The sequence below is a fragment of the Schistocerca cancellata genome, chromosome 5 (assembly GCF_023864275.1).
Source record: "Schistocerca cancellata isolate TAMUIC-IGC-003103 chromosome 5, iqSchCanc2.1, whole genome shotgun sequence".
Classification (NCBI taxonomy): domain Eukaryota; kingdom Metazoa; phylum Arthropoda; class Insecta; order Orthoptera; family Acrididae; genus Schistocerca; species Schistocerca cancellata.
In genome coordinates this window covers 762,395,171-762,418,639 of record NC_064630.1, presented here as the reverse complement: position 1 = coordinate 762,418,639, position 23,469 = coordinate 762,395,171, and the positions used below count along the sequence as shown (strand labels likewise).

Genomic DNA, 23,469 nt, shown 5'->3' with positions numbered 1-23,469 from the left:
ATTTTCAGAGGAGGACCAACAGGAGAAAAAATGTCTGGTAAACACGGGATCTCAAATCCATACATTAAGAGCTACGAGCACTTGTTCTTGTCTTCTGCTGAAGGAGTGCTCATAGCTCTTAATGTACGGATTTGATATCCAATGTTTACTAGAATTTTTTGCTTCGAATTACACTCCTGGAAATGGAAAAAAGAACACATTGACACCGGTGTGTCAGACCCACCATACTTGCTCCGGACACTGCGAGAGGGCTGTACAAGCAATGATCACACGCACGGCACAGCGGACACACCAGGAACCGTGGTGTTGGCCGTCGAATGGCGCTAGCTGCGCAGCATTTGTGCACCGCCCCCGTCAGTGTCAGCCAGTTTGCCGTGGCATACGGAGCTCCATCGCAGTCTTTAACACTGGTAGCATGCCGCGACAGCGTGGACGTGAACCATATGTGCAGTTGACGGACTTTGAGCGAGGGCGTATAGTGGGCATGCGGGAGGCTGGGTGGACGTACCGCCGAATTGCTCAACACGTGGGGCGTGAGGTCTCCACAGTACATCGATGTTGTCGCCAGTGGTCGGCGGAAGGTGCACGTGCCCGTCGACCTGGGACCGGACCGCAGCGACGCACGGATGCACGCCAAGACCGTAGGATCCTACGCAGTGCCGTAGGGGACCGCACCGCCACTTCCCAGCAAATTAGGGACACTGTTGCTCCTGGGGTATCGGCGAGGACCATTCGCAACCGTCTCCATAAAGCTGGGCTACGGTCCCGCACACCGTTAGGCCGTCTTCCGCTCACGCCCCAACATCGTGCAGCCCGCCTCCAGTGGTGTCGCGACAGGCGTGAATGGAGGGACGAATGGAGACGTGTCGTCTTCAGCGATGAGAGTCGCTTCTGCCTTGGTGCCAATGATGGTCGTATGCGTTTTTGGTGCCGTGCAGGTGAGCGCCACAATCAGGACTGCATACGACCGAGGCACACAGGGCCAACACCCGGCTTCATGGTGTGGGGAGCGATCTCCTACACTGGCCGTACACCACTGGTGATCGTCGAGGGAACACTGATTAGTGCACGGTACATCCAAACCGTCATCGAACCCATCGTTCTACCATTCCTAGACCGGCAAGGGAACTTGCTGTTCCAACAGGACAATGCACGTCCGCATGTATCCCGTGCCACCCAACGTGCTCTAGAAGGTGTAAGTCAACTACCCTGGCCAGCAAGATCTCCGGATCTGTCCCCCATTGAGCATGTTTGGGACTGGATGAAGCGTCGTCTCACGCGGTCTGCACGTCCAGCACGAACGCTGGTCCAACTGAGGCGCCAGGTGGAAATGGCATGGCAAGCCGTTCCACAGGACTACATCCAGCATCTCTACGATCGTCTCCATGGGAGAATAGCAGCCTGCATTGCTGCGAAAGCTGGATATACACTGTACTAGTGCCGACATTGTGCATGCTCTGTTGCCTGTGTCTATGTGCCTGTGGTTCTGTCAGTGTGATCATGTGATGTATCTGACCCCAGGAATGTGTCAATAAAGTTTCCCCTTCCTGGGACAATGAATTCACGGTGTTCTTATTTCAGTTTCCAGGAGTGTATCTTTCCTGTCACATCCCTGAAAACTGACCATTCCTCCTGGGACACACTGAAGATGAAGATGTCAGGACAGAGCGCAGTCGCTCCACCCGCCCACCCGCTGTGTCGGCGCTGCCTTGCTGGCGCTCGTGCTGACTCGACGCTTGACACTTGATGACGCGCTCGCCACTCTTGTCCAGGTGACGTTCCTGATGATGCCGCTGGAGATCGGCTGGTCGTCGACGGTGAGCTGGCGCGCGGGCGACGCGCTGTGCCGCGTGATGGCCTTCTTCCGCGTCTTCGGCCTCTTCCTCTCCAGCTTCGTCCTCATCTGCATCAGCATCGACAGGTGAGCAGCGCCGCCGCCATCTTTCTCACCACTAGCTAAGTGGGTAGAGTCTGCGTGGGGCGGTATCAGTAGCAAAGTCAACGCAGGGAAGATAGCAAGTAATCTGTTTCACTCGGTGTACACTGAAACTAATACACTTACATGTACACTAGCCTTCACATTTATCCGACTGGAGATATTCCCACAGAATTACGAGGGGCGTTGCGATAGTAAGTTTAGTCATTGTTGTTCACACGTAAACTTCATTGCCGAACACAAATTCACCATGCAATCACGAACTATACATGTTGCACTATTTTTCGACAAAGTCACATAGACAATGGGACGTTTGTCATAGCGTGCAACCAGTTTGAAGATACCACTTTGTTAAAATTCAGTGCCCTGAGATGCGAGGATTTGCCGCACAGCCTGCTCAACCTCAACATTGGCTTGGAAGTGACGTCCCGAGAGTGTGGCTTTCTCTGCAGGGAACAGGTGGAAGTCCGATGAGGCACCGTCGGGCCTGTGACCCCTTCTCTCCCATCTGAAGCGACGAATATGTTCCTGTATGAGAACTGCTGTGTGTGGTTTTTTGTTGTCGTCCAAGAGCACAACGCCTTCACTCAAGAGCCCTGGTCTCTTTCGTCGAATGGCGGACCGGTGTTTGGTGAGAGTGTAGAGTAGCATGTCTCTCTGATGGATCCTTGCTGGAGGAAATCAAGGGCAGTCACACCTTTCGAGACCCACAACACCGCGGCCGTCACCTTCCCTGCGTAGGATGACACCTTGATTTTTTTTTCACTGATGAACTGTGTTCCTTCCTTGTCATTGAGATGACCTCACATTCTGCACTCGTGTCTCATCACCTGTGATAATACTGAACAGGAACTCATTTCCCTCTTGCGTGTACCACATCAAATGATCAAGGCTGATTCCCGTTCTCGCGCTCTTGAGATCCAGTATCGGTCTTTCCAACTCCCATCTTGCAGACACTTTTCGGTAACCCATCATAGCATGGAGCATATGACGGGTCTGAGCACGACCAGCACTCAGTGTGGACGCCGTTATGCCCCTCTCTGCTGACACTATGTGCTGTACTCTGGCACTGTTGTTTACATTCGTGGATGTTGACGGACACCCACTTGGACCTTATCATCCACGCTCTTCCTTCTTTCTCTGATCATGCAATACCAGCAACCAAACATTTGATGACACGTGTTCTTTTCACCATACGTGGTCTAACCGTTTGTGGATGATGGACATACTAGTCCCATGTGCCCATTCATGCCAGATAGCACACACCTCCATTGGTGACCATGTTGTCAGTGCACGTCCGTCTGCCATTGGGGTCTGTACTCGAATAACCTCGGGCACGCCGGTCTCCTGCTACTTTCCCTTCTTCAGCGCTTTGCGCATGCGCCATTATTCCCCCACTGACGCCTCTTTTGTAGTTAAATAAGCAACATGTTTGGATTCATATAGCGTTTGATTGTGTCACCTGGTGTATCATCTCCTATTCCAAAATCAATGACGAAACTACTTTCGGAACCTCCCTCATAATTCAAAATGTTCCTGTCCCCAAGTTGTAAGGTTTTCAGGAGTTTTCCCTTGAATGTAAGGCTGTGAGTGCAAATCTCTCCTATTTATTCCCAATTGGGACTGGCTCTGTTCCAATATCAGCTCGCCTGCTACTTGGCTCAAAAGTTTCTCACGCTTCACTGGGTCATGTTCGAACAACATGCTCTACCTTTAGGGTGAGGAGGTGAAAGTCATCATCATCATCATCACCTTACTTGCAACGATTAGGCTATTGCCTGTCCCCAACTCACAAACAAAACCATTCCCATTTGCCGGCCGCGGTGGTCTAACGGTTCTGCCGCTGCAGTCCGGAACCGCGGGACTGCTACGGTCGCAGGTTCGAATCCTGCCTCGGGCATGGGTGTGTGTGATGTCCTTAGGTTAGTTAGGTTTAAGTAGTTCTAAGTTCTAGGGGACTTATGACCTAAGATGTTGAGTCCCATAGTGCTCAGAGCCATTTGAACCATTCCCATTTTTTTCGAGATCTTCCCATATCTCTTTTCCTATTTGGCTCATCCGTCAGAATCTTACGAGGAATTCCATGACCTACCATTCTAATTACTTGTTGTCTCCCATTTTCACAATACTTTTAAGTTTTTCCATTCATATTGCAAATATGTAATTTTGTTATAATATCTTCATCATCTCTCTTCGTGTACATTCCTCGTAATGAACATCTTTGCTGCTTTGGTTTCATTTTTAACTTTTTTTGTGGTAACCTAGCTTTCACCTTCACAACATAAGACAGCATCAGCCATTTCATGGTATTTAATGGGCCGCCCTTCTACTAACGGTACCACAGACAGATTGGAATTTTGTATTTTATTTTTAATATTAGAATTAAAATCAAAACTTATATCACAGCCTAAGCATCGGCCCAAAACCGAATTACCTAAAACAATTCTTGACCTAAATGGATATTTTCCTTTGTATGTAATTATTTTCGTTTCATTACTAGAAACTTTTAAATTGTATCCACTGCATGTTTTGTTCAGCTGGTATACCGATCTTTGTGAGTCATCTTCATTTTTTTTTAATAACTACATCATCCAGAAACAGGAGCACATTCAGATACTCATCATTCGTTATCGTAATTCCGTTGTTTACTTTACATTTCCAGTTATGAAGAATGAAGTCAGCGTAAATACTAAGAAAATAGGTGATAGTCCACACATTTAGTAATTATTTCTTGTAATTGATTCCCACATGTGTTTATTAGAGTGCGATTACTTTTTATAAAAGTCTTTATAAGACTTTTCGATATATCTATGTTGATGGTGATGGAACATCTGTGTTCATTTATACCGATGGAAGTCAGTTTTCTTGTAGCTCCATTTTTTATTTTCTAGCACCTCCTTGATAGAACGATAGTTAAATTACTTGCGATATTCTATTCACGAAGCACACCTAACAGTTACCTGAAGATGAGACAATACTGTCATGTACTCGATTGCTTGTGCGTGAGATAAATATCAAACTAAGAATAAAATGTAGCTGTAGGGAAACTGACTTTCAGTGGAATAAAGAAATAACAACTTAAAGTTCTACGGATATTCGGTACATTGCAGACTCTACAGGATAAAAAAAAGACTTCATGGAAAATTATGTCCATTTACGGCAGAAGTGTTACATGCGAGAGATGCAAATAGTCTTGATAGATCAGCTGAAGAGAATAGATAGTGTGTCTGAATTTTCTCATATTGAGAAATTAGAAGGAGCAAATTGTGATTTACTTCGGGAAAATTTTTCAAAAGCCAACGTCGCATAAATTAGTCTTTATTGCTGACAACCGGTTTTGACAGTTTAACTGCGATCTTCTGGTCTGTAATATAGTGAATATACGTGGAATATAGTGTGTCTGCTACCATCATTAAAAAAAAATTCAGAAAAAATTTTTTAAGGCGTTACAAATACGAAAATGAAAACTGTACATTTGCATATTTTCAAAAATTTTTGTTATAAAACGTTCTCCATTATGAGTTCGTACCTCATGTTATCATTATGGTGGACAAAATACAGCATTTTATATTAGGTTGGTGCATAAGTTCCTAGCGTTTTTCCATAAGTTTAATAAGCACAACAGATGCGCATAACAGAGACTTTATTATCCGTAATATATTCTCCTTCACTATTAACAACAGTCTGCCAACGCTGTAGAAATCATGTGGTTTTGAGGCGAAGAACTCATCGAGCCATATTCGAAGCGCATTATCGTCCGGAAAGAAAGTTTCTTGAAAGTTGTTCAGTAGAGAGCAAAAAGGGGTGAAAATCCGAGGTCGCAAGATCAGATGAATAAGGTGGGTGTGGAATGACTTCCCAACCCATCCCCTGCATAGTGTTTTTCGTCAGTCTATCAGAATGCGGGTGGACGTTCTCGTGGAGGAGTATCACTTCAAAGAGACTTTATGGTCGTTGTTGTTGTACTGTGTCTGCAAGAGCAGACATCTCAGTTGACGATAAACGTCAGCAGTGATGGTTACACCTCGGAGAAGCAATTCGTAGTACACCACACCGTCACTGTCCCACCACACGTACGAGGGCAGTTCAATAAGTAATGCAACACTTTTTTTTTCTCGGCCAATTTTGGTTGAAAAAACCGGAAATTTCTTGTGGAATATTTTCAAACATTCCCGCTTCGTCTCGCATAGTTTCATTGACTTCCGACAGGTGGCAGCGCTGTACGGAGCTGTTAAAATGGCGTCTGTAACGGATGTGCGTTGCAAACAAGGGGCAGTGATCGAGTTTCTTTTGGCGGAAAACCAGGGCATCTCAGATATTCATAGGCGCTTGCAGAATGTCTACGGTGATCTGGCAGTGGACAAAAGCACGGTGAGTCGTTGGGCAAAGCGTGTGTCATCATCGCCGCAAGGTCAAGCAAGACTGTCTGATCTCCCGCGTGCGGGCCGGCCGTGCACAGCTGTGACTCCTGCAATGGCGGAGCGTGCGAACACACTCGTTCGAGATGATCGACGGAGCACCATCAAACAACTCAGTGCTCAACTTGACATCTCTGTTGGTAGTGCTGTCACAATTGTTCACCAGTTGGGATATTCAAAGGTTTGTTCCCGCTGGGTCCCTCGTTGTCTAACCGAACACCATAAAGAGCAAAGGAGAACCATCTGTGCGGAATTGCTTGCTCGTCATGTGGCTGAGGGTGACAATTTCTTGTCAAAGATTGTTACAGGCGATGAAACATGGGTTCATCACTTCGAACCTGAAACAAAACGGCAATCAATGGAGTGGCGCCACACCCACTCCCCTACGAAGAAAAAGTTTAAAGCCATACCCTCAGCCGGTAAAGTCATGGTTACAGTCTTCTGGGATACTGAAGGGGTTATTCTGTTCGATGTCCTTCCCCATGGTCAAACGATCAACTCTGAAGTGTATTGTACTACTCTTCAGAAATTGAAGAAACGACTTCAGCGTGTTCGTAGGCACAAAAATCTGAACGAACTTCTCCTTCTTCATGACAACGCAAGACCTCACACAAGTCTTCGCACCCGAGAGGAGCTCACAAAACTTCAGTGGACTGTTCTTCCTCATGCACCCTACAGCCCCGATCTCGCACCGTCGGATTTCCATATGTTTGGCCCAATGAAGGACGCAATCCGTGGGAGGCACTACGCGGATGATGAAGAAGTTATTGATGCAGTACGACGTTGGCTCCGACATCGACCAGTGGAATGGTACCGTGCAGGCATACAGGCCCTCATTTCAAGGTGGCGTAAGGCCGTAGCATTGAATGGAGATTACGTTGAAAAATAGTGTTGTGTAGCTAAAAGGTTGGGGAATAACCTGGTGTATTTCGATGCTGAATAAAACAACCCCTGTTTCAGAAAAAAAATGTGTTGCATTACTTATTGAACTGCCCTCGTACAACGTTATGTTGTCTGGACGCGTGCAGGTCCTTGTACAGAGAGTTGCTGCTTTGTTTGGGTTACTTCCAATCCTTTCTTTTCCTTATGTTACCACAAAGACGCCATTTCTCCACGCCAGTAACGATACGGGATAGGAATGGTCGGTGTTTTTCACGACTCAAATGATGACGAGCAGGCAGAGATGCACACATGGCCACCAACTGATTTTTATGATTTTGGCTTAGAGCATTCGGTACCCACACACCTGGTTTTTGAACCTTCCCCAGTGCATGCAAATGTCGCACGGTGCTGGAATGATCACAGTTCATCACATTTGTCACTTTGCGAGCACATTGGCGTGGATCATTGTGGATTACTTCATTTAAACGTTCTTCGTCAAACCGCGAAGCTGTTTTTGAACGTGGAGAGGCACCAATGTCAAAACTATCCTTCTTAAAATGACAAAACCGTTCTCTTGCCGAGCTCTGTCCAATAGCATTTCCCCCATACGTAGCACAAATGTTTCTGTCTGACGCCGCTGCTGTCACCCCTCTACTGAGCTCAAACAGAAGAATATGTCGGAAATGTTCCAGTTTCTCCGTTTGGCGCTCCATTTTCTAGCGTCCACAGCTCCACTCACTATTTTCAGATGATAAAATGACAACATGTAAATTCAAATAGCAACAGTGAACAACAAATAAAAGTGACAATCGATAAATAAACCCAAAGCAACCGAAATACCAACAAGAAAAACGAAAACGCCACTTATGCACTAAACTGATACACAGGTTTGTCAAAGAAATAAAACCATTTACAGCTGAAAAGCACCTTGTGCACATGAGCATGTTCACATACGTAGCACTCACGTAAACTTGCTAATACTTAAAACGCACGACATCTAGTAAAATGCGTATTTGTGCATCTATTTACATCTGCGTGACGTGTTACATGCATCCTGTATCCACATTAGCCGAAGTATGAAGTGCAACTGGGTGATAGTGAGGCAGAGATAAGGTGTGTACATAGTTACAGCCACTAGATGACTCTTACACAGGCATCTTAAAATCAGAGCGTAAAGTATTTTCTTTCTACATTTAACAAGAACAATAATAATAATTTACGCCCTGATTTTACGATGCCCGCGTAAGAGTCATCTTGTGGCTATAACAATGTACACTCCCTATCTTTGCGTAACTGCCATCCAGTTGCACCACATACTTTGGCTAATGTGGGTCCGGGATGTGTCTGCCAAGTGAAATAAACGGATGTACAAATGCGTATCTTACTGTACAGGGTGCTTATAAATTATTTATGCAAAAGTAACCTTTAATTGTGAAAAAGGTAAATAACTTAGAGAAATGTTTTACACAGCACTGAATGCAGTATCTCCTCAAGTTTTATTTACAATAGTTCAATGTGGCTACCTTTTGTAACACGACAAATGTCTCGTCTGCAATCACATTCCTGCCAGATCCTGTGAACTTCCAATTTTTGGGGTTTGAATTACGCTTTTCTATGGTATAACACTTTTAGTGCTGTAACACTAGGCATATCCAGTTCTAAGCTGACACGTCTCATTGATTTACCCAGGCTACAAATGTAGTTGTTCAACTGCTGCGTCAGAGACTGCTAGGCGACACTGAGCCGGCGTCTTAGGTGACACGCAGCGTCTTTCGGTGAAATAGTTTGTCTTCGAGGTGGTGGCTTGAGGTATTTACTCGTGAATTGTCATTGAACGATAGTGTTGTAGTTTATGCAGCTTAACGCAGCTAAACGACAAGTAACAACTATTTAAGGGACAAAACAAACAGAAGAATGCTGAAGATTAGATGGGTAGCCCACATAACTAATGAGGTACTGAATAAAACTGGGGAGACGAGGAATTTGTGGCACAACTTGACTAGAAGAAGGGATCAGCTGCTAGGACATGTTCTGAGGCATCAAGGGATCACCTATTTAATACTGTAGGGAAGCATGGAGGATAAAAATCTTAGAGGGAGACCAAGAGATGAATACATTAAGCAGATTCAGAAGGATGTAGGCTGCAGTAGGAACTGGGAGATGAAAAAGCTTGCACAGGATAGAGTAGCATGGAGAGCTGCATCAAACCAGACTCAGGACTGAAGACCACAACAACAACAACAACAACAACAAGCGTAAAACTAACTTCAAGAAATGCAAATTTCCAGGTAACAGATATGCGAGACCTGCATTTTCTTCTAAAGTACGTGAAAACACGTGTGCTATCAGTGAAGGAAACCACGATAATGTTTCTGAAGTGACCACGCCTCGTAGTGCATCGAAAAGGAAAGTAACTTTAGAAACGGATGACAGTGGTAAAAGGAAGGATATGATGGACAACATCGTTATTGATGTGCAAATCCTTGCACAAGTTCTTTCTGAAACTGTCTCTTGTTGTCTTTGTGGTGGTGACAATTAACGGCCAAAGTAATTGATGAATTACAGGAATATTATGGGAAGGCCATTAGAGAGAACTGTGAAAATTTAGAGAAGATGAAAAGAGCTGTTTGGAGCACGTTCTTTCATCAAATATCAGCCGATGAAAAGCCATGTCATGCTTTGTGTCCACCTCCACGAAACACATGGTGTAAATATAGGCTGAATTTTCTGGCACCCTGCATGAATTTACACATAACCATCCTCTTCCTGTGGCAGTAATGGAGGCAATAAAACCTATTTATAGAGATTTGGAAAATCCTGGGATACTAAAGAAATGTTTACTTGGGAAAACCCATAATGTGAATGATTCTTTCAATAATGTTGCGTGGTGGCGTGTTCCTAAAAATGTATATATTGGCCTAATGACTAAAGTTAGCAGTGTTTGATGCTTTAATAACTTTTAATGGTGGGAAGTATGAAAGACTTAAGGTTGTGGAGAAGTTAGGAGTAAGATTTGGACAGAACACAGTTAAAGGACTGCGGGAACTAGATGAGCTTCGTGTACGTGAAGCAGAGTTAGCTGCTCAGCAAATGACGAAAGAAGCAAAAAAGAAAAGGAGGCAAGCACTGGGGTGTTGTGTCACTGGAGAAGACACAGACTACGGGCCAGGGCAATTCTAGTGTATAAAAGACGCAGAAATGTAAGTCTGTATAAGGATTTGTATTAAACTTCAATATCTCTGAACTACAGTTTTTGCAATAAAGGACCAGTTTTTTAAAAAGGTACTGATGGTAGAGACATGAATTTTCGCAGCGTGCCAAGTGTGAGATTCAACACATATGGAACTAAAATAATTAAAATATCCTGAGTTGCTTTGTTTATATGTTCATTTATTTACAAAATTCTGTCAAAAAATTGTATGTTTGAAAAAAAAGGTAACATGCCCCACAACACAATTTTAGTAATAATTCTAGTTCAGTGTATCTAGAAAGGTGCATTCAATAATTATGAAAAATTGTAAGTTGGTGTCTTAAAAAGTTTCCAAGATAATGGGTCACAAAATTCAATAATTTAACATTGACGGCATAGGACATACAGAGTCCCGTTAATCGCTGGGCTAGTTCATTCGTTTGTTCGGAACGGGAGGCCAACACCCGCTTTCGTTCGGTAGGCGACACGCACACCCTGAAATCTATCTCAAACGATTTTACAGAAACCATTCGGTAAAAAATTTCATTTTTGCGTTACATATGGCTTTATGTGTCATTTTCATGATGACGTGCCCATCAGGTCGCTAATGGTTATAGTTATTGCGTTATATTTGCACTGAAATTTGTTATATTTGCATTGAAATTCGAAATAGTTTGCAATGTAACACGAGTCGCTATGATTTTGCATTTGGTGCATATTACATAAGATGTTGCTGCGTATGACATTTAGCTAACACACTGAATTTTGCTTAAGATTTGTATGCAGGTCTCCATCATTCACCAGTCTTGGGAAAATTTATCCAACATAGCACAGTGATTTGCGATCACGCCCGCCAGCGATAAACCCAGAATGAAATATCCACAACATTCATCGTATTTCATAAGCGGTTTGAGATATCGAAATGAGATTTTGGCAAATGATAGCACAGAAAGAGTAGAGTATTTTTACCTTAAAGTTATTATGCGAACCTTCATTATCTTCCGTGTTGTTTGACTAACTACAGACTGTTTCAATGAAAGAATGTATATTTTAAGGACCATCAATAGCTAGTGAAACGAGAAATCGTATGGGTTTTGAAACAATCTAAGACAATAAACGTTTATTTTTGTACCGAGGAAGTGCTTTTTCGTAATCTATGACCTTACTTTTTCTCAGTTAATGAAATTACTGAATCACTATTTCAGAATACTCTCCCAGTTACGTCTGCACAGCATCTTAGTGAGGTGACATTGTGTAAGCTCCTCAGTGTTTTGACAAAAAAAGCAAATTTTCATATGGCTCCATGAGAAATATAGCTTTTACTCAAAATTAGCCACTCATGACGTTGCTCTCTTGAGTACAAATGGTTAACAAGCCATGCGAAAATAAATTGCTGTTTTTGTCGCATTTTCAGCGGAATTATTTTTGGATGCTAACCAAAAGAGTGATGACAGTAGATCTTTTTGAATGGACACCATACAAGTGTGGGCGTGCAGGTGCTCCACTTCATATATACAGAAAACGTGAGCTTAGGCTTGCTGTGAATGACAGTTCCCCTCCCGCGCTCGGCATTTTCCGTACAGAACCTGCCCACATCCCCCACCACCTCCAATATCCCCACGTGCCCTGCCGACTGCGTATCTACCGGCCACATTATTGTGCGTGCGCTATAGAAGACTCCATGATGACTGCTGCAATTACTCATTCGCGCATGCCACCTAGCGAGAACGTCAGGAACTAACAGTGTTACGTGGGAATAAAACTTGAAGATATACTACATTCAGTGCTGTAACAATCATTTCTCTAAGTTATTTACCTTTTCACAATTAAATGTTACTTTTGCATAACCAGTTTATAAACACTCTATGTTGTACATTTTAAGAACTAAAAATGCTCTGTCATTGCTACATATGAGAGCATGCCCATGTACAGAAGGTGCTTTCTAACTGTAACGAATCTGTATAATGTGCTGTATTTTATCCACCATAGTGACGACATGGCATGAAGTACGAACTCATAATGGAAGACATTTTACAACAAAAATTCTTTGGAGATATGTAAATTTAGTTTCCATTCCGGTATTTTAACATCAAACAAAAAAAATTTTCTCAATTATTTTTTTCATAAATGATGATGGGAGATATACAGGGTGCGTCAAAAAAATGTATACACACTTTGAAGCGTCATAGAAAATTTATTTCCCATTCTACAATGTTAAATTTCTGGAAATGTAAAGCTTAAAGTCCAATTGGAAAAATAAATGCACTTTGCAAATGTGATCAATATTCAAACTGGTGGCCTTCAGCATAAATACATTTCTGAGTACAAGTCATCACTGATTCCGTACATCGTACCAAAGTGTCCAATGAGGTTTCTGCGCACACCGCCTGAATCTCATTCCAAAGTGTGTCCAGGTTACGTGGTTTACGTTTGTACACCTCATCTTTTACTGTGCCCCATAAGAAGAAATCCAGTGGCGTGAGGTCTGGAGAGCGTGCAGGAAACTCGATTGGTCCCCTGCGTCCTATCCACTGGCCTGGCACATTGTCATCCAGGTATGCTCGTACGTTCCTATGATAGTGCGGCAGGGCGCCATCTTGTTGGAAATAAAACTCATTATTACCGTATAATGCACGAATGGCAGGGAATATGGAGTAAGCAAGCATTGTTTGGTATGTTTCTCCAGTAACAGTACCTTCAAAGCGGAAAGACCCAATAAGTCCCCTTGCAGACAAACCACACCACACATTTACACCAGGCAAATTCACAGCCTTTTCAACTGTAATGTTAGGTTTATCTTCAGCCCATTACACACAATTGTGCCTATTGACAGTTCCATTGAGTTTGAATTGGGCTTCATCCGACCAATAAATCCCGGTTCACGTCTCACCATCTCCTGGACCCATTCACAAAATTCTAACCTTCGACCTGGATCACCGTCACTTAGCTGTTGCACCAGCCTTGGAATGTACACACTAAACCTACCTTTCTTCAGAATGTGTAGCACACTACTAGCACTTACATTACTCTCAAATGCCGCTTGCCTTGAAGATTTTTGAGGTGAACGCTGAAACAGTTCCAAGATCGCAGTTGTGGGATCATCACTTGTAGCTGTACGAGGTCGCCCTGATCGACCTTTATGCACATCACACACTGTTCCATGAATTTCGAATTTGTCTCGTAAACGTATAATTGTTAATCTTGAAGGTGGTTCTGTACCATACTCACTCCTCCACTGTCTTCGAACCGCAGCTACATTCTCAAACTTCCAGTACCACTTGCCGGCCGCGGTGGTCTAGCGGTTCTGGCGCTGCAGTCCGGAACCGTGGGACTGCTACGGTCGCAGGTTCGAATCCTGCCTCGGGCATGGGTGTGTGTGATGTCCTTAGGTTAGTTAGGTTTAACTAGTTCTAAGTTCTAGGGGACTTATGACCTAAGATGTTGAGTCCCATAGTGCTCAGAGCCAGTACCACTTAATTATCTGCTTCCGCGCTTCAAAGCTCAAACGCACGTCCGCCATGTTGCAGTTACTTCCTTGCCACTGCTGCCACCTGTTGAAGAAACATAACATTACTTTCTCACAGATATTTAACCTTGTAGAACGGGAAATAAATTGTCTATGACAGTTCAAAGTGTGTATACATTTTTTGACGCATCCTGTATATGATGTACACTGAGGAGAAAAAAGTCATGGGATAGCGACATGCATATGTACAGATGGCGGTAGTATCGCGTACACAAAGTAAAAAAGGTCAGTGCATTGGCAGAGCTGTCATTTGTACTGGTGTGATTCATGTTTACGTTTCCGGCGTGATTATGGCCACGCGACTGGAACTAACAGACTCTGAACGCGAAACGGTAGTTGGAACTAGACGCATGCGATATTCCACAGTGTTAAGAGCGTGCAGAGAACTCCATATATCAAGCATTACGTCTCACCACGAACAATGGATTGACCGACGGCGCTCACTTAACGACAGAGAGCAGCGGAGTTTGCACAGAGTTGTCAGTGCTAATGGACAAGCAACACTGCGTAAAATAACCGCAAACATCAATGTGTGATGTACGACGAACGTATCTGTTACGATAGTTGGGCGAAATTTGGGGTTAATGGGCAATGGCAGCAAACGATCGCCGCGAGTGCCTTTGCTAACAGCGCGGCATCGTCTGCGGCGACTGTACTGGGCTAGTGGCCATATCGGTTGGATCCTAGACGACTCGAAAACAGTAGCATGGCCAGATGAGCCCAGATTCCAGTTGGTAAGATCTGATGATGGGGTTCGAGTGCGGCGCAGACCCCTTGACGTCATCGACCCAAGGTGCCAACAAGGGACTGTGCAAGCTGGTCTGGCTCCGTAATGCTATCAAGTGGTACAGCATATCCTCTTGAAATATCGTGGTAAAAACTCATCATAAGCCGACTGAAGCGCCCTCACTCCCAGGTGCAATATTAGTGTGGTCAACTAATAGATAAAGATCAGTTTGTGTTGCCGAGATATAGGTGCTATGTCCTTGCATACTTTCACAATTTGTTTTGACCAACGAATACACAGGGTAAGGAAGTTAATGGTCTGCAGGAAAAAAATACAAACTTTCTGAACTACAAAAATTACTACATAATGAAAGTTAGCATTAATTTTAAGGTTTCTGGAGACACCATGGTACCTGTGCCGGTTTGTGTGACAATAGATACATCTGCATTTATCGGCAGGTTTATAGTAGAAGCGACAAAAGAAGACCCTTGTTTTTTATAGTTACAGTGGACTTGGTGCAGCTGCTTGCTGTATCTATATCAACCAAATGCGTAATACGATTTTACCTTGAAGCTGAAACAGGAAATTAATTTTTAAATAAACATTATGATTTTTATAAGAGAATTTCTGAAACTTACAGACAACACTTCATAAAAGTGCCCATATGGCACCATCTGTGCCAGTCTATTCATGGACCATCTAAATGAATCCTTCCTAACCATGCAGAACCCCAAACCCCTCACTTGGTTAAGTTTTATTGATGACATTTGTGATCTGGATCGAGGATGAGGACACCCTACCCACATTCCTCCAGAACCTCAACTCCTTCTTCCCCATTTGCTTCACCTGCTCCTCCTCAATCCAATGAGCCACCTTCCTTGATCTTGACCTCTACCTCAAAGATAGCTGTATCAGTAACTTCATCCATATCAAACCTACCAACCATCAGCAATACCTCCAGTTCAAGAGCTGGCACCTATTCAATACCAAGGAATCCCTTCCATACAGCTTTGCCACCTGTTGCCGTCGCATCTGTAGTGATCAGCAGTCCCTTTCCAATTATACCAAGGATCTCACCGAGACCTTCACAGACCATAATTACCCTCCGAACCTTGTACAACAACAGATCTCCCATGTCTTATCTCTCCAGTCTCCCACAAATTCCCAAAATCCCACCATCTGACCACAAAGCAGCAAGCTGGTCGTCGCTCCATAATGGTGTGGGCTGTGTTTACATGGGACTAAGTCATCTGGTGCAACTTAATGGATCGTTGCCGGGAAATGTTTACATTAGGTTACTTGGAGACCATTTGCAGACATTCATGGTGTTCATTTTCCCGTACAACGATAGGATATTTTGGATGATGGTGCGCCATGTCGTTGGGCCAGAATTGTTTGCGATTTGTTAAAAGAACATTTGGACATTTCGAGCAAAAGATTTCGCCACCAGATCGCCCGATATGAGGCCCATCGAACATCTATGGGACATAATCGACAGGTCGGTTGGTGCACAAAATTCTGCACCAACAACCCTTTCACAATTATGGACGCTATAGACCCGACATGGCTCAATATTTCAGCAGGCGGCTTCCAACGACTTGTTGAGTCCATGACACGTCGAGATGCTGCACAGCGCCGGACAAAAGGGGATCCGACGCGAATTTAGGAGGGAATCCGTGACTTTCGTCCAGTGTATGTGCATTATATTACAGACCAGAAGATGACAGTTACACTGTGGAAACCGGTTGTCAACAATAAAGACTAATTTACACTAGGCGCGCAGTCTGGAACCGTGCGACTGCTACGGTCGCAGGTTCGAATCCTGCTTCGGGCGTGGATGTGTGTGATGTCCTTAGGTTAGTTAGGTTTAAGTGGTTCTGAGTTCTAGGGGACTGATGACCACAGCTGTTAAGTCCCATAGTGCTCAGAGCCATTTGAACCATTTTTTGAACTAATTTACAGGGTGGCGCACCTAATGTGTTACCATTTTGTTTTTGAATATAAACTTTATTGTCAATACAATCTGAAAGGGACATATACTACAATGAAGAGCTGTCCATGGAGATTTGTTCTAGCTCAGCACATGCTCAATATGTCCACCATTTCGTTTCCTAACTTCCTTAAAACGAACACTGAAGTTAGTGATTACCCTACGGCATATGTCTTCCGTAATTTCACTGCAAGCTTGAAGAATAAGACTTCTGAGCTCCATTAAATCACGTGGACGTTTCGGGAATAGTTTTTCCTTTAGGTACCCCCAAAGAAAAAAGTCTCATGGATTGAGGTCTGGACTATTAGGGGGTGGGGGGGGGGCAATTTTGTCCGTCATTGAAGCGACCTGGAAACCTGAGTGAAATGATCCGCATGTCGAAATGCTCGTGTAAAAACCCCAACACAGTGTTTGCTGTATGTGGCCTTGCTCCATCTTGCATGAACCACTGCTTGTTGAAGGGCAAGGCAGTAGGAAGAAGCTGTGGAATGAAGCTATTGCGAAGCACACTCAAATAACTCTCGTTGTTCACAGATACTTCAAAGAAAAATGGTCCAATAAGTCCGTGACTGGAAATCGCTGCCGACGCTATAATCCTCGGAGCATAATGTTGTCGTTCATGAAGCACTTGTGGGTTTTCAGTGGCCCAAAATCATACATTTTGTTTGTTAACCACACCGTCTAAATGAAACTGCGCCTCGTCTGAAAACCAAACGTTGTTGAAAGATTCTTCCCTATCCTCTGCCCACTGGGCAAACAGTAGTCTCTGCTGCTTGTGTTCTTCAGTGAGCTTCTGTGCACAGGTCATCTTGTATGGGTACACATGGAGGTCACTTTTAAGAATGTGTTGAACGGAGCGTCTGGATATTCCCAATTGCACTGCTACCTATCTACGCGATTTTCCGGGACTTCTCTGTACAGCAACTCGTACCGCTTCAATATTCTCCGGTGAACGAACAGGCTTAGGCCGAGGTGGCTTCGCTTCCAATACTCTTCCTTCCTGTACAAATTTATCTTACAACCTCTAACAACCCTACCACAACAAATGTCAAAATTTAATATCGATTGTGGTGTTGCTCACGCTGCTAAATACTGCATTTTCGGGCAACAGCAAAGTTATTATGTGGCAGGTGTCATTAGAGCACTGTTAAAAAAATGGCTCTGAGCACTATGGGACTCAACATCTGAGGTCATAAGTCCCCTAGAACTTAGAACTACTTAAACCTAACTAACCTAAGGACATCACACACACCCATGCCCGAGGCAGGATTCGAACCTGCGACCGTAGCAGTCCCGCGGTTCCGGACTGCAGCGCCAGAACCGCTAGACCACCGCGGCCGGCAGAGCACAGTTAACAAAGTCATTTCATGTAATAATAAATAAACTAGGCACTCATCTTTTCGTATTTCCCACGCTGGTCTCGTTGTAAAATCTTGGCTCAATCGTCGAAAATGTAGGTGGTGATGATTCCAAGCTCGTATGCAAAGAGGCCTAGGTTTTATTCTGCTATATTCAAAAGTTTTGTAGATGCGCTTCACAAACCATTCTTGAAGATTAAACCTTTCAAAGTTAGCACAATGGTGATGCAAAAAAATAGTCAGCACTCCGAATTTAAGTTACACTTCCTTTTTATTGCTTTTGTGGCAATATCACGTAACACACAAAACATCACTTCACAATACAAAACATACTTGAAAACATGTTCCTCGCTGTTAAAGTTCACATGTTATAAATTGACTACAATATACGCCTTTTCAACATGACGTCCAATACTTGTCCTTCTCAAGGTCCGACACTCTAACTAACTAATAATCGCTTACGCGCCCAAAAATCAAGAGTTACAAGTACGTCAAAGATCATAGTGACAAAAGAAAGATTACAAATAAGAATAATATCATTGCAATATAAACATATCGATGTATCACAAATGAACTCAAATCTGAATGTTGTCTCAGAAATATGTCAACTACTTTACAGAAACACAGTAGAATATTACTGGTATCGAGAGGTTCAGGTGAGGTGCCGTAATGGTTACGTAATTCAAGTACCACTACAAACCTGTGGATGGTCTTCTTGCAAGGGACCCATCGTGTGTTAAACTGTTGTCGAAAACGCCTCTGAGTCACAACAAGGCTTTTCGTTTCATGAAAAAGTAACATAATTGCCGATCGTTGTTGTGTTGTCAGTCCTCCATTGTTAGCCATTGCTGCTTACTAGTCTCCTAGCGGCAGTATCGTGAATTACACGTCATTTCGTAACTCATTTGTTTTTCCAAGCTCTGCTGGTACTGCTGTAGAGATCCCAGCGGGATATCTGATGTGCGTCGTAAATTGTGAAAGAAACAACTGGTAAAACATTTCGTGCGCCACCCTGTATGCGACCTTGGCTTTTGGAAAGTTCTTTCCCAGATGGGTGATGTATTGGACAGAAGTTATAAGGGCGTCCTGCGTGACGCGCTGTTGTGACTGCTGGTGGTGTTCACAGGTACTTCGCGGTGCTGAAGCCGATGAAGCTGAGCGACGTGGCGCGCCGCGGCCGCTACCTGCTGGCCGCCGCCTGGATCATGTCCGTGCTCTGCAGCACGCCACAGGTCAGCCGGCACCGCCTCGCCGCTGCGCCGCGCCTCCTCCATCATTTCCCTGTCTTTACTCATTTATTTATTTCCAGAATGCGCTAGCTGACGATCAGTTTGGCTTTAGGAAAAGTAAAGGGACGAGAGAGGCAATTCTGACGTTACGGCTAATAATGGAAGCAAGGCTAAAGAAAAATCAAGACACTTTCATAGGATTTGTCGACCTGGAAAAAGCGTTCGACAATATAAAATGGTGCAAGCTGTTCGAGGTTCTGAAAAAAGTAGGGGTAAGCTATAGGGAGAGACGGGTCATATACAATATGTACAACAACCAAGAGGGAATAATAAGAGTGGACGATCAAGAACGAAGTGCTCGTATTAAGAAGGGTGTAAGACAAGGTTGTAGCCTTTCGCCCCTACTCTTCAATCTGTACATCGAGGAAGCAATGACGGAAATAAAAGAAAGGTTCAGGAGTGGAATTAAAATACAAGGTGAAAGGATATCAATGATACGATTCGCTGATGACATTGCTATCCTGAGTGAAAGTGAAGAAGAATTAAATGATCTGCTGAACGGAATGGTCTAATGAGTACACAGTATGGTTTGAGAGTAAATCGGAGAAAGACGAAGGTAATGAGAAGTAGTAGAAACGAGAACAGCGAGAAACTTAACATCAGGATTGATGGTCACGAAGTCAATGAAGTTAAGGAATTCTGCTACCTAGGCAGTAAAATAACCAATGACGGACGGAGCAAGGAGGACATCAAAAGCAGACTCGCTATGGCAAAAAAGGCATTTCTGGCCAAGAGAAGTCTACTAATATCAAATACCAGCCTTAATTTGAGGAAGAAATTTCTGAGGATGTACGTCTGGAGTACAGCATTGTATGGTAGTGAAACATGGACTGTGGGAAAACCGGAACAGAAAAGAATCGAAGCATATGAGATGTGGTGCTATAGACGAATGTTGAAAATTAAGTGGACTGATAAGGTAAGGAATGAGGAGGTTCTACGCAGAATCGGAGAGGAAAGGAATATGTGGAAAACACTGATAAGGAGAATGGACAGGATGATAGGCCAAGACATGAGGGAATGACTTCCATGGTGATAGAGGGAGCTGTAGAGGGCAAAAACTGTAGAGGAAGACAGAGATTGGAATACGTCAAGCAAATAATTGAGGACGTAGGTTGCAAGTGCTACTCTGAGATGAAGAGGTTAGCACAGGAAAGGAATTCGTGGCGGGCCGCATCAAACCAGTCAGTATACTGATGACCAAAAAAAAAAGAGATTTACACTCTGCAGCGGAGTGTGCGCTGATATTAATCTTCCTGGCAGATTAAAACTGTGTGCTGGACCGAGACTCGAACTCGGGACCTTTGCCTTTCGCGGGCAAGTGCTCTACCAACTGAGCTACCCAAGCACGACTCGCGCCCCGCCCTCACAGCTTTACTTCCGCCAATACCTCGTCTCCTACCTTCCAAACTTTACAGAAGCTCTCAGGCGGAAGTAAAGCTGTGAGGACGGGGCGTGAGTCGTGCTTGGGTAGCTCAGTTGGTAGATGGCTCAAATGGCTCTGAGCACTACGCGACTTAACTTCTGAGGTCATCAGTCGCCTAGAAGTTAGAACTAATTAAACCTAACTAACCTAAGGACATCACACACAATCATGCCCGAGGCAGGATTCGAACCTGCAACCGTAGTGGTCGCTCGGTTCCAGACTGTAGCGCCTAGAACCACACGGCCACTCCGGCCGGCATTTGGTAGTACTCTTCCCCGCCAAAGGCAAAGGTCGCGAGTTCGAGTCTCGGTCCGGCACACAGTTTTAATCTGCCAGGAAGTTTCATTTATTTATTTACACGTCTAGTTACGTAGGACCGAAGTCAGGAGAAAATCTCCAAGGTCATGGAACGTGTCAGTACATGAAATTACTACATAAAAGTAATAACAGATAAAAATAAAACTTTTATGAGCCCAAAATAAGTCAAGCCATAAGTTTACGTAAAGGCAATCAACAATACAACAATCAGCTTAATTTCTCAAGGAACTCCTCGACAGAATAGAAGTGATCCATTAGGAAGCTCTTCAGTTCCGATTTGGAAACGCCTGGGTTATTGCTAAGATTTTTGAATTCCGTTGGTAGTTTGTTGAAAATGGCTGCAGCAGTATACTGCACATCTTTCAGTACAAGAGCTAAGGAAGTCCGATCCAAATGCAGGTTTCATTTCTGCTGAGTATTAACTGAGTGAAAACTGCTTATTCTTGGGATTAAGCTACACTACTGGCCATTAAAATTGCAACACCAAGAAGAAATGCAAATGATAAACGGGTATTCATTGGATAAATATATTATACTAGAACTGACTTGTGATTACATTTTCACGCAATTTGGGCGCATAGAACCACAGAAATCAGTACCCAGAACAACCACCTTTGGCCGTAATAACGGCCTTGATACGCCTGGGTATTGAGTCAAACAGAGCTTGGATGGCGTGTGCAGGTACAGGTGCCCATGCAGCTTCAGCACGATACCACAGTTCATCAAGAGTAGTGACTGGCGTATTGTGACGAGCCAGTTGCTCGGCCACCATTGACCAGATGTTTTCAGTTGCTGAGAGATCTGGAGAATGTGCTGGCCAGGGCAGCACTCGAACGTTTTCTGTATCCAGAAAGGCCTGTACAGGACCTGCAACATGCGGTCGTGCATTATCCTGCTGAAATGTAGGGTTTCGCAGGGATCGAATGAAGCGCAGAGCCATGGGTCGTAACACATCTGAAATGTAACGTCCAGTGTTCAAAGTACCGTCAGTGCGAACAAGAGGTGACCGAGACGTGTAACCAATGGCACCCTATACCATCACGCCTGCTGATACGCCAGTATGAAAATGACGAATACACGCTTCTAATGTGCGTTCACCGCGATGTCGCCACCCACGGATACGACCATCAAGATGCTGTAAACAGAACCTGGATTCATCCGAAAACATGACGTTTTGCCATTCGTGCACCCAGGTTCGTCGTTGAGTACACCATCGCAGGCGCTCCTGTCTGTGATGCAGCGTCAAGGGTAACCGCAGCCATAGTCTCCGACCTGATAGTCCATGCTGGTGCAAACGTTGTCGAACTGTTCGTGCAGATGGTTGCTTTCTTGCAGACGTCCCAATCTGTTGACTCAGGGATCGAGACGTGGCTGCACGATCCGTTAGAGCCATGCGGATAAGATGCCTGTCATTTCGACTGCTAGTGATACGAGGCCGTTGGGATCCAGAACAGCGTTCCGTATTACCCTCCTGAACCCACCGATTCCATATTCTGCCAACAGTCATTGGATCTCGACCAACGCGAGCAGCAATGTCGCGATACGATAAACCGCAATAGCGATATGCTACAATCTGACCTTTATCAAAGTCGGAAACGTGATGGTACGCATTTCTCCTCCTTACACGAGGCATCACAACACCATGCAACGCCGGTCAACTGCTGTTTGTGTATGAGAAATCGGTTGGAAACTTTCCTGATCTCATCACGTTGTAGGTGTCGCCACCGGGGCCAACCTTGTGTGAATGCTCTGAAAAGCTAATCATTTGCATATCACAGCATTTCTTCCTGTCGGTTAAATTTCGTTTTTGTAGCACGTCATCTTCGTGGTGTAGTAATTTTAATGCCCAGTAGTGTAATACTGTTAACAAGAAATGACAGTAAGGAATGTATGTATTGAGAGGCCAATCTCAAAATACCCAGACTAGTGAACAGGGATCGACAAGAGGTTCGTGAAGTTACACCCCTTATTGCCCGAGCCGCCGCTTTCTGAGCCAAAGATATCCCTCTAGAATGGGAAGAGTTACCCCAAAATATACTTTTAATACCATACGACATAAGCGAAGTAGACTAATTTCCGTGTCGAACAACCACTCACTTCAGATACCGTTCGAATAGTAAAAATGGCAGCATTAAGTCTTTGAACAAGATCCTGAACGTGGGCTTTCCACGGCAGTTTACTATCTATCTTTCTATCTGAACACCTAGATATATGAACTGTTCAGTTTCACTAATCATATGCCAAATCTGTGAAATTGAAACGTTGGGTTTTGTTGAAATGTGTGTTAGAAGTTGTAAAAACTGAGTCTTACTGTGATTTAGCGTTAGTTTATTTTCTACAGGCCATGAACTTATGTTATGAAATGTACTATTTGAAACCGGCCAGTGTTGCACACAACATCCTTTACTACCA

The 23,469-nt window shown here is 44.1% G+C and overlaps 1 protein-coding gene across 8 annotated transcripts in view; it reads left to right on the top strand.

Moving 5' to 3' along the window:
• Nucleotides 1-23,469, top strand: part of LOC126187883 (adipokinetic hormone/corazonin-related peptide receptor variant I) — a 1,289,392-nt gene that overhangs the window by 1,122,788 nt on the left and 143,135 nt on the right. For all 8 annotated transcript variants that reach the window (XR_007537802.1, XM_049929223.1, XM_049929225.1 and 5 more), the window contains 2 exons: nucleotides 1,773-1,921; nucleotides 19,154-19,259. Coding sequence is in view for 7 of the 8 variants with exons in the window: in XM_049929223.1 (XP_049785180.1) it covers nucleotides 1,773-1,921; nucleotides 19,154-19,259 (255 nt within the window). In the remaining variant the exon portion in view is untranslated. The remainder of the gene's footprint in view (nucleotides 1-1,772; nucleotides 1,922-19,153; nucleotides 19,260-23,469) is intronic.